Source organism: Convolutriloba macropyga, chromosome 11 (genome assembly GCF_964194025.1).
Source record: "Convolutriloba macropyga chromosome 11, txConMacr16.3, whole genome shotgun sequence".
Classification (NCBI taxonomy): domain Eukaryota; kingdom Metazoa; phylum Xenacoelomorpha; order Acoela; family Convolutidae; genus Convolutriloba; species Convolutriloba macropyga.
In genome coordinates this window covers 12,454,791-12,480,733 of record NC_134478.1, presented here as the reverse complement: position 1 = coordinate 12,480,733, position 25,943 = coordinate 12,454,791, and the positions used below count along the sequence as shown (strand labels likewise).

General features: G+C 34.2%; 2 protein-coding genes across 2 annotated transcripts in view; one reads left to right on the top strand and one right to left on the bottom strand.

Moving 5' to 3' along the window:
• The window catches only part of LOC142349540 (endoplasmic reticulum resident protein 44-like), a 558,035-nt gene that overhangs the window by 213,576 nt on the left and 318,516 nt on the right, over positions 1 to 25,943 (top strand). The gene's annotated exons all lie outside the window — the stretch shown is intronic.
• Positions 1 to 25,943, bottom strand: part of LOC142349043 (uncharacterized) — a 116,000-nt gene that overhangs the window by 3,551 nt on the left and 86,506 nt on the right. Inside the window, exon 16 of the mRNA XM_075400455.1 lies at positions 11,442 to 11,532. Coding sequence (XP_075256570.1) covers positions 11,442 to 11,532 — 91 coding nt within the window. The remainder of the gene's footprint in view (positions 1 to 11,441; positions 11,533 to 25,943) is intronic.

Here is a 25,943-nt window from a genome sequence, read left to right as displayed (position 1 = left end):
GATACACTGAAAAACAATAACCTCTCGAAGTTGAAATTAGAACGAACTTAAATCTCTTTGACTCCTAGTTGTTCTATTTGTATTTATTCCGAATTTACATTTGACGCTCTTATTTTTTACACTAACGCCTATTCAAAACAATTGATATAAAATTAAATATCACCCGAACGGTCAAACACAACCAAACTATACGAACAAAGTTTAATATTTGTTTTGAAAACAAGCAAACAAATTCTGCAACATTGACCGAGATCAAACAAGGAATCAACGATACATATTAATGCAATAATGAATCCGTTTCTGTGTTTACAACAAATATCACTTTTATTTTTCGTCGGCTCATTTCTGCTAAGTGAAACATTCGGCCGCAAGGACTGTCCGAATATTTTTGGGTATAATACATTTGATATCCACCCGCGTGATATAACTGGAAGGTGGTATGAAGTAGCGAGGAGTAAGGTGAAAAGAGAGAAAAACGAGAGATGTGGAATGTGGGACATAACTTCTATTCAAACGCCAAAAGGTTTTGTTGATATTCAAAGTTCATCAATTTTTGTTCTCTTTTTTTCGCAGCTCTATTCAGTATTTTTCAGCGTTCATTTAAATCCTATTGTGCGTTTTGATACCAATGTTTCGACTTTTTTCGTTTGTTAGAACGTTTCTATTTTAGGGTAATTTTAGAGTAAATTTACTGTAACTGTTCATTTTTTCGTATGTATTTTGCATCAACCGTTAGGGTTAAAAGTTAACGTATTTCTTAAGCAAGTTAGGGTAAAGTTAAGGCAGTGAGGTCTTAACTTTTTAAGGTAAAGGTGAAGTTAAGTTAACTGAAGCTAAGGTGAGTTAAAGAAATGCACATTAACCTTAACAGTAAATGCAATTTTAACTATTTTTAACGGTGAATCGACTTTAACTTTATTTAGTATGCGTTCCTGCCTTTAAAAAGTTCTGCACTACTTTTTACGGGGTCTAGGAAAAAGACTTAGTCTTAAACAAACAGGAAGCAAGGATGCTTGTTAATGTGCGTTCGCACATGATGTTGCGACCCAAGCTCATCTACATTTTTGACTTAATTGTCAACCAAATAAAAGGATAACAAAGATAGATTTTTCAGTTTAAAAAAATCGTTACACAACCTGTCTACTAATTGAAATACATAATGCCATGCCTCATTACAGCGCCAACGACATCTGAAAGTAATAAAAACTACGAGACAAAAACAAACAAACAACAAAATTAGCAAAATCAAAAATTTCACGGCAAAAGCTGAATATCTAAATTAAAAGCACCTAGTAACAACGTCAAAAAGCAGTCAGGTAAAACCTTAACTGCTCAAATTTACTTTTGCCTAACTATACAGCAGATGGAATTTTTTTTAATGACACAAGTTGACAAAGAGAACGAACAATGAGGCGAAATTCAAAAATTAATCAACATTTTTTAAACCAAGAAACTTCAAAAGTCTTAAAAATCATTAGATTTTAACTAAAAAATCTTTGATAAAATACTATAAAAGCCCTACAAAACCAAAAGGATCTGTCTTTGATTAGACTAAGCCAAATAAACGAGCTAAACAAAACTAAAAAAAAAAAAAACTATTTGCGAAAACACAAACTTTTGCTACCATTAAAATCATTAGCTATTATCTGAATATTATGTTTTTTTAATTCAACTTTTATTTCGGCTAATTCAACTGAACGATTTATACTGAGAAATTAAATAAGTTTACTTGGGCGATACTTGAAAACAATTAGAACCTGTTATTACGCGATTTTTCTGAAGTAAGAGAAGAAGAAACACAAAAATTGACAAACCGAAAAACGTGAGCAATTGACCATCAAACAAAACATCAGCGACAAACATTATCCGTAGATAGTTTTTTTGAGACAAAAGAAATTGAATGGGACATCTCATTGATGAGAATAGTTTACAATTGGACGTTTCGAAAAAAAAACAACAAAAACTGAAAAATTTGAAGAATATTTGAAAAGGTTTATCATGAACTTCGAGACCACTCGCTTTGAACTGACTATTTTGGGTAACATAATTCATTCGATATTCTATTACAAGTTTTTGATACTTTTACGCAGCCTCTTTAGAACTGCCTAAAGAACAAAAACAGGCAAAAACAGCAAACTCGAAAAATTAGCGAGAAAAGTGTCGAAGTTAATGCCTTCGACACTTTTCTCGCTCATTTTTTTTTGAGTTTCCTGATTTTGCCTGTTTTTGTTTTTTAGCTAGCTCTGTAGGGGCTGCTTAAAAGTCTCATAAACTTGTAAATGAATATTGAATGAATGATGTTACCCAAAACAGTCAGTTCATAGCGAATAGTCTTGAATTTCATGATATACCTCTTCAAATATTCTTCAAATTTTTCAGTTTTTGTTGTTTTTTTTTCCGTCAAATTGTAACTTATTCTCATCAATGAGAGGTCCCATCCAATTTCTTGTATCTCAAAGAATTATCCATTGATAAATGAACTTTTCAATAAAAAGTTTTATTTTTTCAGTTTATTTTTTACAGCAATGGGATTCCTCTTTTTTTATCAACACAACTTCAAAAAATCAACAAATTTGAACAAATACATTAGAACCACGTTTTTTTTTGAAAACTCGTAGTATAAACGACAATAAAATCATTTCAACGTAAGTCATTTAATACGTTAAATTACGCTTCGATGGGATAACAATTTTTGTTTGTCATTCATATTTCATCAATAGAACCTTACAACAATTTATTGACTATGGAAATAACAAAAAGGACAGGCAAAAAACAAAAATTCAGTAGAAAAAACACAGAAGTAAATGTCGAAGCAATTTAAATCATCAACTCGTCTCTGAAAATTTTATCTATGTTCCGTTGAACGTCTTCCCTAAACCAATAGGAACCATAAGTAATAGGACAATGTGACACTATTTCAAAAGGATCCAAAAATATGATAAAATACACGAAAATTTAAAACTATATATGAAAACTCGTTGCATTGAACTAATAGGTAGAAGATGAAACCGCTAAACAGATTATTTTGGCTGCAGTAAAAAGGAAAGGGATCCTGATTAAGATATTACAAAAAAGTTAGGATTGGTTAAAGTTAAAAAAAAATTTCGAAAAATTATTTTTAAATTCTTAACAGCCATTAAAATCAAAGCTTTCAACTGAGGTCAATAACCATGCTCAGTTATAAAAAGATGTGGAAAAAAACCTTGGTCATGCACAGATAACCAATAAGACATCACAATACGTCTTATGACCATGAAAACAACATTCAGTACAAAATTGTGAGAAGAAAATGTTGAAGCCAATTAAACCAATTGCTTTTCTCTGAAAACTTTATCAATGATCCACTGAACGTCTTCTCGAAGCCAATAGGATTAGAATAATGTTTGGATATTGTGTATAATATTTGAATAATGTGATAAGAGTTCAAAAGTAACCAATGATATGATAATATTCAAAAATTAAAAAAAAAAAAAAATGAGATCTTTTGTCATTGACGTCATATAATTAATAGTTAGAATATAAAACCGCTAATCAGATTATTTTAGTAGCAGTAGAAAAGAAGTGGGTCCTGTCAATACTGAGACTGACCAATAAATCAAGAAAACAATTAAGATTGTTTTTTGTTCAAAAAATTTTTCCGAAAAATTATCTCTAAACATTTAACAGCCATTAAAATCAAAAGCATTGAACAGAATTCAATTAACACGCTCAAATATGCTCCGATAGCATGCATGTATTCAATAATACATCACAATAAGTCTTATTACTATGAAAACAACAAAAAAAAACAAGCAAAAACCAAAAATTCAGTAGAAAAGTGCGAGAAGAAAAAGTCACAGCCATTTAAGCCATAAGTTTTTTCTTGAAACTTTGTATGTGATCCGCTGACTGACTTCTTTAAGCCAATGGGAGCTATCAGTATTTGGATAATTTGATAAGATTTCGAAGGTAACCAAAAATACGAAAATATCAAGAAAAATTTAACAAAATTTTTTAAAACCTTGTGTCATTTAAGTCATGTAACCAAAAGTAAAAACACAAGACGGCAAGATTAAATTTGGTCACAGTAGGAAAGAGGAGGTTGCTGTCATCACTGAGACTGAGTTACAGTTCACGATAATAAGTTTAAGATTGGTAATTGTTCAAAAAAAATTTCGAATAAATAGTTTCAAAGTCTTAACAGCCATTAGCTCTCCACTCAAAGCACTAGATATGTTCAGTTAATGCTCATTAGGAAAAATATAGCAATGTGAGTCAATGAGTCCTTAACATAGGACTCCAAAAATTTAGTAAAACCTCAAAAAGAAATTCAAAATTTTATTTAAAATTACGAAAACCCAAAGTCGAGGCCAAAAAACATGAGCAATTCCTTGAAAACGATGTTTTTTGATCATTGGGCTTCATTAGGCTGTAAAAAAGAATTTGTCATTAACGGAACCTCAATATGAAAAGTGATTTGTCTCTAGATGACATAAAAAAGCAAAAAAAATATTAAGAAAAGATTTATAAAAAAGAGCTCTCAAATAGAATTCGAATTTTTTTTGATAGTGAACTTCCCTATGAGACCAAAATTAGTCTTTTCTTCGCCTTTAGTCTAATAGGAACACAAAATTGCTTCATTATGGGGTCAAATTTAATTTTGAATTACTATTTTAGTAGATTATATCTTAATTTGAAGAAAAATTACACTAAAAGTGAACAAATATCCCGTGTTCATACAAAATTTTAATCCTCGAAAAAAAAAGAAAATAAAAAAATTTTTTCAATTCCATATTCTACACTGGACCAGTTTTTATAATGATACAACTCGCATTTCTCTGCGATGAATATAACGGTCGGTCAAAATTGTCTGAACAAGAAAAAACCCATTTGAGTACATAGTTCCCCCCCCCCCCCCACAAGTGGGGTCGGAACAATAAATCTCAAGTTAATATGCACCCATGGATAAAACACTTTAAAACTGAATTTCGGTGGTAACAATTTTTTGATTCTGGTATTTTCATATCAAATCCCGCGGGCCGTTAAGGCATGGCAATGGCCAGCGAGGCATGACCAAATGCGTTTTATGCGCAGCTTTCAAACATTCAAGTGGAGGTTTATTTCCGTCGGCGGTTATTTCAGTGGGAAGTACTTCCTTGGGCTGTTTATTTCCTCTCTTTGCGACAAAGACACGATTTTTGCGACAAAAAAGACAAAGACATTGTAAAATAACCAGTATGTATACTCGTTCATTTGTTTTTGCAGTTTCTCTCACACTGTTAGGCCGTTTTAAATGAAATCAGATCCGTGTTGCGGAGCAAGGGGTGAAATGATATCAGAAATTGATAAGAGAAAACAAACAATTCAAAGTACGTAAAACAGAATTGATTGTAATTTACTCCAATTTTGGTACCTTTATTTGCATACACAGGATGTAATAATCAATCTTTAGCGACCAGTTACAGTGGACACCGTGACTTTAGTCGAGATCAATAACCCTTTGAAAGGGTAAGGAAATGAGGGGGGGGACGCTTATCTATTTAGATCCCCAATTCTGCTTTTTATTTGTTCTTTAACAAAACATTTAGTAAAAAATACCCAACCTCTCAGGATTGTCAAAGTACTCAGGTGCAATCAAGCATAAAAGAATCAACAGAGTACAGCCAGGGACAGCCCGGGAACTTTGACTGAATTCTACCAGAGAAATAGTTGTTTCTTAACATTCAGATAAAAACACAGTTTTGCAAGATTGTTTGATTAGATCTTTCAACCATTAGCTTTCACACCGGGAACGACAGCTTCAAGAAAAGTGTACACGGTACTACCAGGCAATCGGGAAATTTTGGCAGAATGTTACCAAATAAACATTTGTTTATGAACACACTCACAAAACCACTATTTGTGCAAAATTCTTTTGTTAGATCTTTTGACCATTCTTTTTTCAATTTTCACAACAGAGGCCGCTCTGCAGAATTGAAAACAAAGACATCCCGGGTCGAGACCGAATGGTTAACTTGTAAGAACTTGCAAGTTTCTTGCAAAAGATGGTTAACTTGTAAGATTTTGCAAGTTTCTTGCAAAAGAGGGTTAACTTGTAAGAACTTGCAAGTCGAACGGTTAACTTGTAAGAACTTGTAAGTAGAATGGTTAACTTGTAAGAACTTGCAAGGCGAATGGCTAACTTGTAAGTTTCTTGCAAGTTCGTTCCGGTCGAGCACAACTCTTATTGGTTAATTCAATATAAAATTCAGTCATTTACCGTAGAAAGCGCGTGGGAGTTAGTTGCTCAGTTTGGATAACATAATAAAATTCGACCTAAGTAGACAAAATGGTTATTTTTTGAAATTTATCAATTCAAGAGAGTTCCTTTTGCAATTCCATTAAAAAACTGTAGATCGCAATTAGCTTCATCGCGTTCTCAAAAATGTTCCCAAAATATTGACTTTGATTGAATTTTCAAATTCATATGTCAGTATTTAATAATACTTTAGTAATATTAATAATAATAAAATAATTTAGTGGCTCTTCATTTTTATACTTTTTTTTATAATTTATTCACACTTTTCCATATTCGATTTTTTTCAAACATCCATTTACATTCATGTCTTGCAACATTTTATTTACGGTTTCGGGCGTGTGTGTGTGTGTGTGTGTGTGTGTGTGTGTGTGTGTGTGTGTGTGTGTGCGTGTGTGTATGTGTGTATGTGCGTGTGTGTGAGAGATAGAGCGTGTATGTGTGTGTGCGCGCGTGTGTGTGCGTGCGTGGTGTGTGTGTGTGTGTGGGAGTGTGTGTGTGCGAATGGTTAACTTGTAAGTAACTTGTAAGTCGAAGGGTTAACTTGTAAGAACTTGCAAGTTTTTGGAAGAAAAACTTGCAAGGCGATGCATCGCCTTGTAAGTTTCTGCCAGAAACTTGCAAGTTCTTACAAGATAACCATTCGGCCTCGACCCGGGATGTATTACATAAATTTTGCAATTTCCTTCGGGCAGTGGTGGTACGTTAGGCAAGATATGATGGCTTTTTGGTCTTAGTTCTCAAATTTTATTGTCTGTCACAAAAAATACAGACGGGAGCCTCAAATGGGTAAAGATGTGGGCTAGAAACAATTCATTTGAATCAAAACGATTCTGGTAAATGCCAAGAGCATTTTCATCTGGCGAAATATTTATATTTTGAAAAGACTAAAAATATGATTTCAATTGATTTCGGAAACTGCTGTTGAAATAAATCGATTCTCAACGTATTATTGTTTCAGTATTACCGAAAACAATGTTTGGTTTTAGGTGATTGGTGCTGACTTAAACAAAAACAAACGAGTTTAACGCCAAAAACGAAAACACTGATAAAAAATTCGGCTGGAACCTCTTAGAGTTGAAGTAACTGCTTATATTTTAGATTGTATTTTAGCTTTTCAACTCTTCAACAACAAACGCAAGAAGAGATATAACATCAGTATTGCGGTACGAGACAACAGACAAAAGCTAATTTTTTCAGTTCGAACTAGTTTTGAAAATATAACAAAAATCTCATCAAGAATCGATTCAAGACTTTTTAAAAAGAAAACAAACTGACTAACTAATTGCTCTCAAAAAGCAGGCGGGGGATCATTTAATTTAGGTGCGTAGCTTAGAATTTTTTAGTGCACAAGTCGAACCTCATAGGATTCGCGACCCCGAGGATTGATGTCAGAGATCATAACCACTACGCTAGCACGGCTTTGATACTGAAACGCTAGCAACCACTTTTATGTTAGCAAAAATCTTTGCTTCTGAATGAGAGCAATTGAAATCACTCAAAATAAAAAAAATTGAATTGGCAAAAAGTCACCTGAGAATTCACAGAATGTTCTAGAACAATAGCGCAAAATGGTCAAGCGAAAATTTGAATAACAATGGCCAAGACGTTTATAGTAATTGCTTTGTTCGGGAGCATTTAAAAAATCAGAAGGGCAGTTGATAACTTGTTTAAACGATTCGAAAGTGTTTTGTGGAGCTCATATTTTGCGTCTGAATAAAGATTAACAGTGTCAAAGTTTACAATCTGAATAAATTTTGAAAAAAATTTTGCTGTACTATTTTAACTATCTAAACAGCTTCAGCTCGTTCGGAAAATTCGTTCTTGAATTGACTGATTGGTGATGTGTCAACAGTAACCAATCAGAGCAAAGCTCGATGAGCAGTCTTTGCAAGAGTCTGCAAGGTAACTCTCCGTCTCGCTAGATCTAGCAAGGTGGACTTTCAACCTGCATTTTCTTGCAAAATAAATATTAGTAATGCAATAAATCGGCTTTGTGCAAGATTATTCCTAGACCTCAGGAGACAACTAACTGGTCTTTACCATAACACTTTTCCAGACCCGGTATGTTGGGTCGCGCTATACCCTCAATGTGCGACCCGAAGGGTCTGATCAGATGTGGCTTGCGTCTGGCACCTCAACCTGGGTAAAATCAGAGAAAATGTTTTTTTTTTCAGGAGAGAAATACCAATTTGCCCTAATGTCCTATCATTATTTCTTCGGAGACCAATCTCAATTTGGGCTAATTACAGAGCACTATTACAACGGGCAAGTTCTAACTCTTCTTTTCGAACAGAAACGAGGCTACGAAGTCTTCGAATCTAGAGTTATCGGCTATCAAAAAGGCAGCTATATCATTTTGTTTTCGTGTCGGGAAAAGGTCAAGTTCTGGGGGTACACGTACGAATCCAACGTCTGGGTTTTGGGCCGGCATCAATTTCTGGACCCGTGGACCATGGACAAAATTGAGTCGACAATTACGAACGTTACTGGAATTAACGGAAGAAAGCTGGTGGCGCCCTGGAAAGGAACGTGCAGGCTTTCTAAATGGAACCGAAGTCTACCACAAAAGATGGGTTTTTACAACAAAAGTGGTCGAAGGGTGAAAAAAATACACACCGAAAAAATACTCGCTGGATCAGATGCAAAAAACAGAAGTTTCGATTATCATATTAGAGTCTAGTTTCCAGTTCATTAAAGCATAGTTTGCTTATTCTCAAATCACTCAAAAAGTTAAAATTGTTTCATCTAAATCCAAACCCCTTTAGTAGAATTTGACTAAATTTTACTTTTACACCTTTATATAATACAGTATAATAATTATCTACATTTTATATGGGCACTGGGATACTCTTAAAAATGTAAAATTAGTATTCAAATATGCCATAACAAAAATAGTGTTCACGGTGGTCAAAACAAACAGTTCACAAAATTATACGCTTATTGTGAACAAAACTGTTGCAATTCAGCCAATAACCTTTCCATTGTTTTTAAAGGAAAGAAAATTTACATGAAACACGTTCGTGAAAACCCTAAATAGCCAGTTCACGAAATGTTAGATTTTGGAATGTCAGATTTTAGTATATACGTAACGTCTCTGAATGTCTTCAAGTTTAAAACTGCTAAGTTTTTAATACAGTTATCTTGCAAGATCTTGCAAGATAAACGTTATTTGCAAGAGTCTTGCAAGATCTTACAATATAACCGCTGCAGTTCATCTGGGGACATGGATATAATTTAAAACTTGTAATGACTGTGTCTCAATAAAGAACACGTGACTCCGGCACACGTGACTTCAGTATTCTGGCTTACGTATCAAACCGCTGTGGTTTGAATGTGGTTAAACAAATCCCGATTTTTCCCAGTAACCTCACCCGTGTCCGGTATCATTCATGGTCAGTAAAAAAAATGAAAAACCAAACAACTTAAAAAGTCAAACATTATGACAGAAAGCTCCACTAAATCTTGATACTGCAAAGTTTTATATCAAAACCAATTGTTATAGCTGAAAAGCTTAACTCTTAGGATGGTCAAAAACCGATAGGCTCAATAAGCTACATGGCTAAAAACTATCAAAAAACAGCCCATGGGTTCATTCTCATAAAGATAGCGTTCACCAATCAAGAGAGCGACCATTGATAAAGCATAAAGCAAATAGTATTCGTAGATACAAAACTATGTTCAAAAATTTTTCAAAAAAGGAATATTTACTATAAGGACCTGCAAACACCATTTTTTTTGTTTTGGATCCACTGCAGCACTGGTATTGACACAAAAAGGACATACTTTTATTTTGCTGTAGACATCATTGACAAAAATGAGTTCAAATCATTGCACAATTAAATTATCCACCAGGATCAAAGAAACAGAATAGTGTTCAAAGGCAGAGAATTTATTGAAAAACAAAACGAAGTCACCAACAATTTTCGCAGAAGGTCAAAATCAATTAAAACTTTGGAACTGAAGGAAATTCAGCATTTTCTCAGCTGCATTATAGTAAATGAAATCGATTGCAAACAAAAAGCAGCTAAAATAAAGGTAGGATAATGTTTGAATGATGTATACTAAAATGTGAAGAATATGCAGACATTGTAAAAGACAAAGGAACAAAAGAATAACTTTGAATTCTGAAAGTTAAAAAGTAAATTGGAAAAAGTTGAAGCAGAAAAGCAAATACATTTTAGGGAATCGAGGCTTTACAAAAAAGCCATTATCGATTAATCCCGTATCGATTAAAAAAGGAAAAAAATAGTTCAAAAGATTAGAAACATTAATTTTTTTGCAAAAAATGTCAACAAATTTAGAAAATTATACTTTTGAATACCCTAAGAAACTAAGTTCCAAGACATGCCAAAAAATATTTAACTATCAACAACATCAATCTGAAAATTCTTGATGGAGCACACCAACCAAAATTTGAAAAAAAAACAAAACATGTGTACAATTTTAAGAACAAAAAAAAAACGTTTTAAAGAGGCAATCAGTGCATGAACTATAAAAGAGAAGCTGCTCTATGCATTGTTTTTGAAATCAAGTCCACGTTATGATCCGAAACGAAAACAATTAATGAAAATTGGCCCAAAAACTTTTTAAAAAATGAGAATTTTGTGCCCATTTTGAACGAACTTGAAACGTTTTATTAGACATGCAAAAACGCTGTCTAATGCAAAAACATCAAATTCAGAGCTGTACGCACTAAAGCAGCATCGAAAAAAATATATTTCTACAAAAAGGAATTACAAGTGTAAAAAACCGGACCAATTGGACAAAAAACGGCTTAAAATGTTTGTCAATATGCGCCATTCTGTCAAAAAACGGATTATATAAGGTCAAAAAGTCCATGACTGAACGCAGCGCATGATCAAAAACTTGTCTAGTTCAGAAAAAAATAGGTCAGATGGCAATTTTACTCGATTTTGCTCTTAGGTGAAAACGCCGCCTCAACGAATAGTACTTCCGGTAAAAAAAATATCAAGAAAAACAATACTCCTCTTCGAGTCGTAAAAACCAGGAGCACCGCAATATAGCTCCACTCAGCTTGCAGCTTCGCAGCTATAAAGAAGAATTGAGATTCGGTTTTCTTTTATCAGTCTATTTTTTTGCCGGCTCGAAATCCAATCAGGGCAAAAGCCAGGAATTTACGTCATATCTAAGTTGAGGGTCTAACCTAATGCGCAGATGAATTGTTCTGGATGACGTAAGAGTTCTTCTTGGTAAGTTAGTCGACCGTACACGTGAGTGCTCTCAGTCAGTCTATCCTAAAACATGTATATTAACTTGCAATAAATCTGATATCAGATAACCTAAAGATCAAATAACCGAAAGCTTTAACTGCGCCACAAAGTTAAAGTTAATAATCAAGTTCATGAAAAATGTCAAAAACTAAAGTATTTTATGGTCGAGATAACCTTTTTGGTTTCATATCAAGTCACATGCGCCTTAATTAACCATTACTTATTTATAATTTTCGATAACCGGCAGGCGGTTTAAACAAAACCTAAATGGCCTAAATTGCCTTGAAGGTTGATAAAATTTACTCAATGCAACATTAAGATGGTAATTTTTCCGACGCGAACTAGAAGTTAAAACTGTCAATTTTGAAGCTAGGAAAATTGGCCGACAGAGAGTTTAGCCGACAAGGAAAAATGAGAAATTTATCCGACAGTTTTATCATAATTGGTAATAAAAGTCCATAATTGGTCCATAAATCAGTAGTTCGGTTGTGATAGATTCATATCAAGTCCCACGGGCCTCTGAGGTATGACCATGGCCCGCGAGGCATGGCCAGATGCGGTAAAATACAGTCAGACCATAGATAGGCCTTCGTTACACTAGTTGATGAGAAAATTGCGGTATATTTGTCCGCTTACGAAAAAGTGTATTAAATTGGCCAATCAGAGCTTTAGAATATATTTTATTGCTCAATTTACTTAAATTGTCGGTTAAATTTCTCAATTTTTCTTTGTCAGCTAAACGCCCAGTCGGCCGATACGGCGGCCAACGTCATTTTTACTATTAGTATATGCGTACTATCAGTTCGTATGTCTAAAACAATATCTGTAAGAGGTAAGCCTAATTTTGTCCCGCAAAGTACTCTTTAGTCATACAGAAAAGCGAAAAAAAATCAAAAATTTAAAAATTCTCATCGCATAACTGATTTCAGAAGCACGTTTCATTTTCAACTGTTTTGAGGAATTTCCGATACTGTATATCATCATTTTTAAAAAAAACGGATTAAGTACATGATGTACAAGAACATCTAATATTTTACTTGTAGCACTATGCTTTCATTTTGTTTAAACTGGCTACATCAAAGTAATCTTTTCAACAAATCCCCCCTTTTGCAAAAAGGGGCTCTATTCTTGAATAGAATTTAATCGAGCGATTTAATAACCAAGCAGAGACGACTAAACATTCCGTGTATGCTCATACTGTGTTAAACTGGATAGAATAAAATGCGCCATGCTAGGGCAATTAGCCGAATTGGAATACAAAGCGAAAAGAATTTCCGACTCGCGGGTCGTTGGGCGCGCTTCGCGCGCGTCGCGGCTTAGCCGCGATAACCGACCCGCGATTTCCGAATTACATCCCACAGCGCATGAGAGGCATGGCTGTGAACAGCGGTCCGCAATTGAGCTTGAACTGATAATCGGCTATCTAAACTGTAGGCCAGGTAGTATTGTGGTAAAGTATAACACAAAAGGGGTGGCAATTCTTTACTAGGTACCAAGGGGGGGGGGCAATTGTTGAAAAGATCCCATCAAAATTCCAAATTTAACAAATTTTACAGGTATTCAGCAAGGATCAGTTCTGGAAGCACTTCTGATTGTCTTAAACGACCTGCTGACATGGCAACAGCAAGATGATATAAATTTGTATGAATCTGATTATGATGTTAAAAAAGGTTTAATCCATCGTAGTGCCTGATAAAGGGAAAGAAATTGACTCTTAACTCAGAGAAAGCTAAGTACAACAAGCCCTAGACGAACTGGGACGGTTATCTGCTAAGATCTTGCAAGATCCTTGCGAAAAACGGTTATCTGCTAAGATCTTGTAAGAGTCTTGCAAATAACGGTTATCTGCTAAGACGCAAAATTGCAACGGTTATCTGGTAAGACACTTGCAAGATCCTTACCAGATACGCGTTTCATCTTTTTTTGGTTAACGCACCCAAAAAAGTCTGTATTTTCCACCCTATCGAAAAACACAACAGAAAGAGAGGTTTCACCGCAAAAAAACTTTAAAACACGAAATGAGCTACATAAAAAGTATTGCTGTTTGTCAGCAAGGCCAACATTCAAAATTTTTCTGCCTCTCAATTTAAAAAATCCGCGGTTATTTGTGGTCACCTTAAAGACATTCTTTCCTAAAATACTTATCAAACAAGCAGATGCGATTTCATGACATCCTCACAAAAAAGCTGCAGATTTTTGCTTTTTTGGGGTAATGTGGATCAATTTGATCTGATGCAATCAAATACGTTAGTTGAAGAAGGAATTTGTACTCATCGCAAAATAGGTTTCTGTAAAAAAGTTTTTCATACCATTTTGTGCGAAGTCAAGGTACCTAACGAAACACACATACTGAAGAATTGGGTCTATCAAAAGAAATTTTATGTAGAAATCTTTTGATCTGTTCAATGCTACTGACAATCATGTTTTTCCAGCTGATTGAACTCCCTAATCATCAAGCAATTTACTTAGTGGTGGTTTCTTGTCATGAATCAGGTATCAGTTCGCTCTATTTGTTTTTATCATTTGTTGTCCTCTAAAATTAGCACAAAAACTGCACCTTTGCATAAAAAAGTCGAATGAGTAACAAAAAGCATCACAAATTTGTTAACAATCCCGTAAAACTGTTTTAATTACAATTTAAAACAGTGAACATCGTTTGCTGTGCGCCAGAAACACAAATGGGGAACTTCCAAATAAAAGATATAGACCGAATTTTTTGGGGTAGTACAAATAGGTTTCCAGTTTTATTTCAATAAATCAAACAAAAGATTTTTGTTTCGCCAACTAGGTAGCCTATGAACACGTCAAACAACGTTTGTGGTCACCTTGAAGACAATTTTTCTTAATATACTTACCAAACAAACAGATGTGACTTCATGACATCCTCACAAAAAAGCTGCAGATTTTTGCTTTTTTGGGGTAAAGTGGATCAATTTGATCTGATGCAATCAAATACGTTAGTTGAAGAAGGAATTTGTACTCATCGCAAACTAGGTTTCTGTAAAAAAGTTTTTCATACCATTTTGTGCGATGTCAAGGTACCTAACGAAACACACATACTGAAGAATTGGGTCTATCAAAAGAAATTTTTTGTAGAAAATTTTTGATCTGTTCAATGCTACTGACAATCATGTTTTTTCCAGCTGATTGGACTTTCTAATCCTCAAGCACTTTACTTAGTGGTGGTTTCTTGTCATGAATTAGGTATCAGGTCACTCTTTTTGTTTTTATCATTTGTTGCCCTCTAAAATTAGCACAAAAACTGCACCTTTGCACAAAAAAGTCGAATGAGTAACAAAAAGCATCACAAATGTGTTAAAAATCCCGTAAAACTGTTTTAATTACAATTTAAAACAGTGAGCAGTGTTTGCTGTGCGCCCGAAACGCAAATCGGGAACTTCCAAATAAAAGATATAGACTGACTTTTTTGTGGTAGTACAAATAGGATTTCCAGTTGTATTTCAATCAATCAAACAAAAGATTTTTGTTTCGCTAACTAGGTAGCCTAAGAACACGTCAAACAACGTTTGTGGTCACCTTGAAGACAATTTTTCTTAATATACTTACCAAACAAACAGATGTGACTTCATGACATCCTCACCAAAAAGCTGCAGGTTTTTGCTTTTTTGGGGTAATGTGGATCAATTTGATCTGATGCAATCAAATACGTTAGTTGAAGAAGGAATTTGTACTCATCGCAAAATAGGTTTCTGTAAAAAAGTTTTTCATACAATTTTGTGCGATGTCAGGGTACCTAACGAAACACAAATACTGAAGAATTGGGTCTATCAAAACAAATTTTATGTAGAAATCTTTTGATCTGTTCAATGCTGCTGACAATCATGTTTTTCCAGCTGATTGAACTTTCTAATCATCAAGCAATTTACTTAGTGGTGGTTTGTGGTCATGAAACAGGTATCAGTTCGCTCTTTTTGCTTTTATCATTTGTTGCCCTCTAAAATTAGCACAAAAATTGCACCTTTGCACAAAAAAGTCGAATGAGTAACAAAAAGCATCACAAATGTGTTAACAATCCTGTAAAACTGTTTCAATTACAATTTAGAACAGTGAACAGTGTTTGCTGTGCGCCAGAAACACAAATGGGGTACTTCCACATAAAAGATATAGACTGACTTTTTTTGTGGTAGTAGAAATAGGATTTCCAGTTGTATTTCAATCAATCAAACAAATGATTTTTCTTTCGCCAACTAGGTAGCCTATGAACACGTCAAACAACATTTCTGGTCAACTTGAAAACATTTTTTCTTAATATACTTACCAAACAAACAGATGTGACTTCATGACATCCTCCCAAAAAAGCTGCAGATTTTTGCTTTTTTGGGTTAATGTGGATCAATTTGATCTGATGCAATCAAATACGTTAGTTAAAGTAGGAATTTGTACTCATCGCAAACTAGGTTTCTGTAAAAAAGTTTTTCGTACCATTTTGTGCGATGTTAAGGTACCTAACGAAACACACATACTGAAGAATTGGGTCTATCAAAAGAAATTTTATGTAGAAATATTTTGATCTGTTCAATGCTATTGACAATCATGTTTTTCCAGCTGATTGAACTTTCTAATCATCAAACTCTTTACTTAGTGCTGTATTGTTGTCATGAATCAGGTATCAGGTCGCTCTTTTTGTTTTTATCATTTGTTGCCCTCTAAAATTAGCACAAAAACTGCACCTTGGCACAAAAAGTCGAATGAGTAACAAAAGGCATCACAAATCTGTTAACAATCCCGTAAAACTGTTTTAATTACAATTTAAAACAGTGAACAGTGTTTGCTGTGCGCCAGAAACACAAATGGGGAACTTCCAAATAAAAGATATAGACTGATTTTTTTTGTGGTAGTACAATCAGGATTTCCAGTTGTATTTCAATCAATCAAACAAAAGATTTTTGTTTCGCTAACTAGGTAGCCTATGATTACGTCAAACAACGTTTGTGGTCACCTTGAAGACAACTTTTCTTAATATACTTACCAAACAAACAGATGTGACTTCATGACATCCTCACAAAAAAGCTGCAGATTTTTGCTTTTTTGGGGTAATGTGGATGCTTTTTTGGGGTATTGTGGTAAAGTATAACACAAAAGGGGTGGCAATTCTTTACTAGGTACCAAGGGGGGGGGGGCAATTGTTGAAAAGATCCCATCAAAATTCCAAATTTAACAAATTTTACAGGTATTCAGCAAGGATCAGTTCTGGAAGCACTTCTGATTGTCTTAAACGACCTGCTGACATGGCAACAGCAAGATGATATAAATTTGTATGAATCTGATTATGATGTTAAAAAAGGTTTAATCCATCGTAGTGCCTGATAAAGGGAAAGAAATTGACTCTTAACTCAGAGAAAGCTAAGTACAACAAGCCCTAGACGAACTGGGACGGTTATCTGCTAAGATCTTGCAAGATCCTTGCGAAAAACGGTTATCTGCTAAGATCTTGTAAGAGTCTTGCAAATAACGGTTATCTGCTAAGACGCAAAATTGCAACGGTTATCTGGTAAGACACTTGCAAGATCCTTACCAGATACGCGTTTCATCTTTTTTTGGTTAACGCACCCAAAAAAGTCTGTATTTTCCACCCTATCGAAAAACACAACAGAAAGAGAGGTTTCACCGCAAAAAAACTTTAAAACACGAAATGAGCTACATAAAAAGTATTGCTGTTTGTCAGCAAGGCCAACATTCAAAATTTTTCTGCCTCTCAATTTAAAAAATCCGCGGTTATTTGTGGTCACCTTAAAGACATTCTTTCCTAAAATACTTATCAAACAAGCAGATGCGATTTCATGACATCCTCACAAAAAAGCTGCAGATTTTTGCTTTTTTGGGGTAATGTGGATCAATTTGATCTGATGCAATCAAATACGTTAGTTGAAGAAGGAATTTGTACTCATCGCAAAATAGGTTTCTGTAAAAAAGTTTTTCATACCATTTTGTGCGAAGTCAAGGTACCTAACGAAACACACATACTGAAGAATTGGGTCTATCAAAAGAAATTTTATGTAGAAATTTTTTGATCTGTTCAATGCTACTGACAATCATGTTTTTCCAGCTGATTGAACTCCCTAATCATCAAGCAATTTACTTAGTGGTGGTTTCTTGTCATGAATCAGGTATCAGTTCGCTCTATTTGTTTTTATCATTTGTTGTCCTCTAAAATTAGCACAAAAACTGCACCTTTGCATAAAAAAGTCGAATGAGTAACAAAAAGCATCACAAATTTGTTAACAATCCCGTAAAAGTGTTTTAATTACAATTTAAAACAGTGAACATCGTTTGCTGTGCGCCAGAAACACAAATGGGGAACTTCCAAATAAAAGATATAGACCGACTTTTTTTGGGGTAGTACAAATAGGTTTCCAGTTTTATTTCAATAAATCAAACAAAAGATTTTTGTTTCGCCAACTAGGTAGCCTATGAACACGTCAAACAACGTTTGTGGTCACCTTGAAGACAATTTTTCTTAATATACTTACCAAACAAACAGATGTGACTTCATGACATCCTCACAAAAAAGCTGCAGATTTTTGCTTTTTTGGGGTAAAGTGGATCAATTTGATCTGATGCAATCAAATACGTTAGTTGAAGAAGGAATTTGTACTCATCGCAAACTAGGTTTCTGTAAAAAAGTTTTTCATACCATTTTGTGCGATGTCAAGGTACCTAACGAAACACACATACTGAAGAATTGGGTCTATCAAAAGAAATTTTATGTAGAAATATTTTGATCTGTTCAATGCTATTGACAATCATGTTTTTCCAGCTGATTGAACTTTCTAATCATCAAACTCTTTACTTAGTGCTGTATTGTTGTCATGAATCAGGTATCAGGTCGCTCTTTTTGTTTTTATCATTTGTTGCCCTCTAAAATTAGCACAAAAACTGCACCTTGGCACAAAAAGTCGAATGAGTAACAAAAGGCATCACAAATCTGTTAACAATCCCGTAAAACTGTTTTAATTACAATTTAAAACAGTGAACAGTGTTTGCTGTGCGCCAGAAACACAAATGGGGAACTTCCAAATAAAAGATATAGACTGATTTTTTTTGTGGTTGTACAAACAGGATTTCCAGTTGTATTTCAATCAATCAAACAAAAGATTTTTGTTTCGCTAACTAGGTAGCCTATGATTACGTCAAACAACGTTTGTGGTCACCTTGAAGACAACTTTTCTTAATATACTTACCAAACAAACAGATGTGACTTCATGACATCCTCACAAAAAAGCTGCAAATTTTTGCTTTTTTGGGGTAATGTGGATCAATTTGATCTGATGCAATCAAATACGTTAGTTGAAGAAGGAATTTGTACTCATCGCAAACTAGGTTTCTGTAAAAAAGTTTTTCATACCATTTTGTGCGATGTCAAGGTACCTAACGAAACACACATACTGAAGAATTGGGTCTATCAAAAGAAATTTTTTGTAGAAAATTTTTGATCTGTTCAATGCTACTGACAATCATGTTTTTTCCAGCTGATTGGACTTTCTAATCCTCAAGCACTTTACTTAGTGGTGGTTTCTTGTCATGAATCAGGTATCAGGTCACTCTTTTTGTTTTTATCATTTGTTGCCCTCTAAAATTAGCACAAAAACTGCACCTTTGCACAAAAAAGTCGAATGAGTAACAAAAAGCATCACAAATGTGTTAAAAATCCCGTAAAACTGTTTTAATTACAATTTAAAACAGTGAGCAGTGTTTGCTGTGCGCCCGAAACGCAAATCGGGAACTTCCAAATAAAAGATATAGACTGACTTTTTTGTGGTAGTACAAATAGGATTTCCAGTTGTATTTCAATCAATCAAACAAAAGATTTTTGTTTCGCTAACTAGGTAGCCTAAGAACACGTCAAACAACGTTTGTGGTCACCTTGAAGACAATTTTTCTTAATATACTTACCAAACAAACAGATGTGACTTCATGACATCCTCACCAAAAAGCTGCAGGTTTTTGCTTTTTTGGGGTAATGTGGATCAATTTGATCTGATGCAATCAAATACGTTAGTTGAAGAAGGAATTTGTACTCATCGCAAAATAGGTTTCTGTAAAAAAGTTTTTCATACCATTTTGTGCGAAGTCAAGGTACCTAACGAAACACACATACTGAAGAATTGGGTCTATCAAAAGAAATTTTATGTAGAAATCTTTTGATCTGTTCAATGCTACTGACAATCATGTTTTTCCAGCTGATTGAACTCCCTAATCATCAAGCAATTTACTTAGTGGTGGTTTGTGGTCATGAAACAGGTATCAGTTCGCTCTTTTTGCTTTTATCATTTGTTGCCCTCTAAAATTAGCACAAAAATTGCACCTTTGCACAAAAAAGTCGAATGAGTAACAAAAAGCATCACAAATGTGTTAACAATCCTGTAAAACTGTTTCAATTACAATTTAGAACAGTGAACAGTGTTTGCTGTGCGCCAGAAACACAAATGGGGTACTTCCACATAAAAGATATAGACTGACTTTTTTTGTGGTAGTAGAAATAGGATTTCCAGTTGTATTTCAATCAATCAAACAAATGATTTTTCTTTCGCCAACTAGGTAGCCTATGAACACGTCAAACAACATTTCTGGTCAACTTGAAAACATTTTTTCTTAATATACTTACCAAACAAACAGATGTGACTTCATGACATCCTCCCAAAAAAGCTGCAGATTTTTGCTTTTTTGGGTTAATGTGGATCAATTTGATCTGATGCAATCAAATACGTTAGTTAAAGTAGGAATTTGTACTCATCGCAAACTAGGTTTCTGTAAAAAAGTTTTTCGTACCATTTTGTGCGATGTTAAGGTACCTAACGAAACACACATACTGAAGAATTTGGTGTATCAAAAGAAATTTTATGTAGTAAACTTTTGATCTGCTCAATGCTACTGACAGTCATGTTTTTCCAGCTGATTGAACTTTCTAATCATCAAGCACTTTACTTAGTGGTGGTTTTTTGTCAAGAATCAGGTATCAGGTCGCTCTTTTTGTTTTTATCATTTGTTGCCCTCTAAAATTAGCACAAAATTTGCACCTTTGCACAAAAAAGTCGAATGAGTAACAAAAGGCATCACAAATGTGTTAACAATCCTGTAAAACTGTTTCAATTACAATTTAGAACAGTGAACAGTGTTTGTTGTGCGCCAGAAACACAAATGGGGTACTTGCACATAAAAGATATAGACTGACTTTTTTTGTGGTAGTAGAAATAGGATTTCCAGTTGTATTTCAATCAATCAAACAAAAGATTTTTCTTTCGCCGACTAGGTAGCCTTTGAACACGTCAAACAACATTTGTGGTCACCTTGAAAACAATTTTTCTTAATATACGTACCAAACAAACAGATGTGAATTCATGACATCCGCACAAAAAAGCTGCAGATTTTAGCTTTTTTGGGGTAATGTGGATCAATTTGATCTGATGTAACCAAATACGTTAGTTGAAGAAGGAATTTGTACTCATCGCAAAATAAGTTTCTGTAAAAAAAGTTTTTCACACCATTTTGTGCGATGTCAAGGTACCTAACGAAACACACATACTGAAGAATTGGGTCTATCAAAAGAAATTTTATGTAGAAAACTTTTGATCTGTTCAATGCTACTGACAATCATGTTTTTCCAGCTGATTGAACTTTCTAATCATCAAGCACTTTACTTAGTGGTGGTTTTTTGTCAAGAATCAGGTATCAGGTCACTCTTTTTGTTTTTATCATTTGTTGCCCTCTAAAATTAGCACAAAAACTGCACCTTTGCACAAAAAAGTCGAATGAGTAACAAAAAGCATCACAAATGTGTTAACAATCCTGTAAAACTGTTTCAATTACAATTTAGAACAGTGAACAGTGTTTGCTGTGCGCCAGAAACGCAAATCGGGAACTTCCAAATAAAAGATATAGACTGACTTTTTTGTGGTAGTACAAATAGGATTTCCAGTTGTATTTCAATCAATCAAACAAAAGATTTTTGTTTCGCTAACTAGGTAGCCTATGAACACGTCAAACAACGTTTGTGGTCACCTTGAAGACAATTTTTCTTAATATACTTACCAAACAAACAGATGTGACTTCATGACATCCTCACAAAAAAGCTGCAGATTTTTGCTTTTTTGGGGTAATGTGGATCAATTTGATCTGATGCAATCAAATACGTTAGTTGAAGAAGGAATTTGTACTCATCGCAAAATAGGTTTCTGTAAAAAAAGTTTTTCATACCATTTTGTGCGATGTCAAGGTACCTAACGAAACACACATACTGAAGAATTGGGTCTATCAAAATAAATTTTATGTAGAAATCTTTTGATCTGTTCAATGCTACTGACAATCATGTTTTTCCAGCTGATTGAACTTTCTAATCATCAAGCAATTTACTTAGTGGTGGCTTGTGGTGATGAAACAGGTATCAGTTCGCTCATTTTGTTTTTATCATTTGTTGCCCTCTAAAATTAGCACAAAAACTGCACCTTTGCACAAAAAAGTCGAATGAGTAACAAAAAGCATCACAAATGTGTTAACAATCCCGTAAAACTGTTTCAATTACAATTTAGAACAGTGAACAGTGTTTGCTGTGCGCCAGAAACACAAATGGGGTACTTCCACATAAAAGATATAGACTGACTTTTTTGTGGTAGTAGAAATAGGATTTCCAGTTGTATTTCAATCAATCAAACAAAAGATTTTTCTTTCGCCAACTAGGTAGCCTATGAACACGTCAAACAACATTTGTGGTCACCTTGAAAACAATTTTTCTTAATATACTTACCAAACAAACAGATGTGAATTCATGACATCCGCACAAAAAAGCTGCAGATTTTAGCTTTTTTGGGGTAATGTGGATCAATTTGATCTGATGCAAACAAATAAGTTAGTTAAAGTAGGAATTTGTACTCATCGCAAACTAGGTTTCTGTAAAAAAAGTTTTTCGTACCATTTTGTGCGATGTTAAGGTACCTAACGAAACACACATACTGAAGAATTGGGTGTATCAAAAGAAATTTTATGTAGTAAACTTTTGATCTGCTCAATGCTACTGACAATCATGTTTTTCCAGCTGATTGAACTTTCTAATCATCAAGCAATTGACTTAGTGGTGGTTTGTTGTCGTGAATCAGGTATCGGTTCGCTCTTTTTGTTTTTATTATTTGTTGCCCTCTAAAATTAGCACATGAACTGCACTTTTGCACAAAAAATTCGAATGAGTAACAAAAAGCATCGCAACTGTGTTATTAATCCCGTAAAATTGTTTTAATTACAATTTAAAACAGTGAACAGTGTTTGCTGTGCGCGAGAAACACATATGGAGTAATTCCAAACAAAAGATAAAGACTGACTTTTTTGTGGTAGTACAAATAGGATTTCCAGTTGTATTTCAATCAATCAAACAAAAGATTTTTGTTTCGCTAACTAGGTAGCCTATGAACACGTCAAACAACATTTGTGGTCACCTTGAAGACAATTTTTTGTTCCTAATATGCTTACCAAACAAACAAATGTGATTTCATGACAACGAAACACACATACTGAAGAATTGGGTGTATCAAAAGAAATTTTATGTAGTAAACTTTTGATCTGCTCAATGCTACTGACAATAATGTTTTTCCAGCTGATTGAACTTTCTAATTATCAAACAATTTACTTTTTGGTGGTTTGTTGTCATGAATCAGGTATCAGGTTGCTATTTTTATTTGTATCCTCTGTTGCCCTCTAAAAATTAGCACAAAAACTTCACCTTTGCACAAAAAAGTCAAAAGAGTAGCAAAAGCATCACAGATGTGTTAACAAGCCCTTAGAACTGTTTTACTTACAATTTGAAACAAGGAACAGTGTTTGCCGTTCACCAGAAACACAAAATTGATACTTCGAAATAAAAGATATAGACTGACTTTTTGTTGTGTTAGTACAAATAAGATTTCCAGTTGTATTTAAACCAATCATACAAAGAATTTTTCTTTTGATACCTAGACAGCCTGTTATCACAAAAGACAACACTTGTGTTCACCGTAAAGACAATTTGTCCCAATATACTTACCAAACAAGCAGTTGTGCCTTCATGACAACCCGCACAGTATGGCTACAGATTTTTGCTTTTTGGGGTAATGTGGATCAATTCCGAGTGGTGCCATGAAATGAGCTAGTTGAAGTATGAATTTGCACTCATTGCAAGATAGTGTTCTGAGAAAAGGTTTTCCATGTCACCTTAACTGACGTCAAGGTACAAAACGATACAACCATACTGCGGAAAGGTGTCTATGAAATGAAATATAATGTAGACACTTTTTTATTTGTTCAATACTACTGGTAATCATTTTTTCCTACTAATTGAACTTTCTAACAATCAGACAATTAACCCGTTGATAATATGTTGTCAGGAATTTGGTATTGTGTCACTCTTTTTTTGTATCATTTTTTAACCTCTAAAAATAAGAACAGAAACTGCACCTTTGCACAAAAAAGTCATTTGAATAGCAAAAGGCATCACTTTTTGTGTTACCAATCCTTTATAACGGTTTTAATTATAGTTAGGAGTAGTGAACAGTGTTTGCCGTGCATCAGAGACATAAGTGGGTCACTTCAAAATAGAAGATATAGACTGACTTTTTTATTGGGTTGTACAAATAGGATTTCAAGTTGCATTTAAGCAAATCACACAAAGAGTTTTTCATTTTGCTACCTGGACACCCCACTAACACACAAAACAACATTCTTGGTCCCAATCAAGGGGGTACAAAAGAGACAAAAGATTAAGACTAAAATTTAAAAAATTTGGACTGATTTTTCATTGTAGTGGTAAAAATGATATTTCCCGTTTTTTTTTTCAAAAAATCATGCAAACAAATTTTTTTGTTGCCTAGAGTTGCTATCAAGTCCAAATACATTAAGCATGGTTACGAATGGTTTTCATTACTATACTTACCAAAAAAATGGATGCTAAATAATGACCTCTGTTATCATTTGTTTCTTTTTTATTTTTTTTTCTCGAAATTGATCATTATGGAAGTTATCGAAAATTTGTGTTACACATCATGTGTTTGATGGATTCTCCAAAACTCAGATTACCAATTTGAACGGGCCTAGTTGAATTTGTCAGTCACTGAACAACTTTTGCGCTCAGTGTTTAGTTGTTTTCTGAACAAAATATCATTTGTTGCAATAAAAAAAGAAATTCAGGAGCATGATGTTTTTTCTGAATTTGAACCAAAGATGAATAGTTTTTTATCAAAAGGTAGGTTTTTAATACATTTTAAAAAATATATTCTAACTCTCAATTTGATTTTCCGATCACACACAGGTCTATAAGGTAGTTTGAAAGGACATTTTGCATAGTTTTTCAAGAAAAATTACTCAACTAATTGAGCAAAATTTTGGCTACAGTTTACTGTTTCATTCATATCTTCTGAAGTACTCAACCAAATATCATAAATGAGACTGTATTTTGTTTGTATTGAGACCATCTAGCTGGTTATTGATAGCGAAGTTTGCGAATTGGCATCAGCAGGAATTGATCAAGGTGTAAAATTGAGAAAGATTAAATTTTCGTTGGATTTTCTGAGCTGATATAGTTATTCTTGTATTAAGCGTCGTGGTTACCTGCAAATTATGTTTTTCAAGCGTTGCTTGGGTCAATGAAGCTATTTAGAACATTAGTTTTCAGCGATTCAACAATTTTTCTTTTTTTGTGAAATCATGAAATTTTGTTGATAGTGTTTTTTTTTGTCAAAACACAAAACACCCTGGCCTTTACGGCGAAGTGGGAAATATTTTCTCACTTCGCGGTAGAGGTCTTGGGTGTCCAGTAACTAGCCAGTGGCTGTCGATTTCGTCCAGAATTACGTCCGAGACGCACATTTCAGTCATTTTGTAAGAATTTACGAGAATTTGGGCCGTAATAATAGCCCAAAAATTGGGGTACGCTTCATGTGTTTGACGATTTCTCGAAAACTACTGAACCAAATTGGACGGGCATTGTCTTATTTTGTTGGCACTTAACCCCTCTTGCTTGCAGTGTCTAGTTGGTTTCTCAAATCGTCCTAATCAAAAAGTTATTAATGATTAAATTTGAAAAAAGTCGAATTTTCGGGCTATATTGGGTGACCAAAATTTCGGTACAACAAAACACGCGATTTATCCAACAAGTGTTAGTGATTTAGAATCCCCAGTTAGTGGGGAGTCTCCCCATATATATTTTGTATGTAGTTTTACGTAGTCCAGGTGGTCAATTTTAGCGAAACCTGCGCCGTACTCTTCATATTTAGTCATTTGGTACGGTACCTTTTTGTTGGAATATCTCCTCGTAGAGTGAACCGATTTTTGATCTGTTTATTGGTTTGAACTCTGCGTGAGCCGTACTTGAATCCCTGTAAATGGCGTTTTGTTTCTTTCAGCTGTTTTCGAGAAATTGGCCAGGACACATACCTCCATTTTGCCCTATTTGTGTC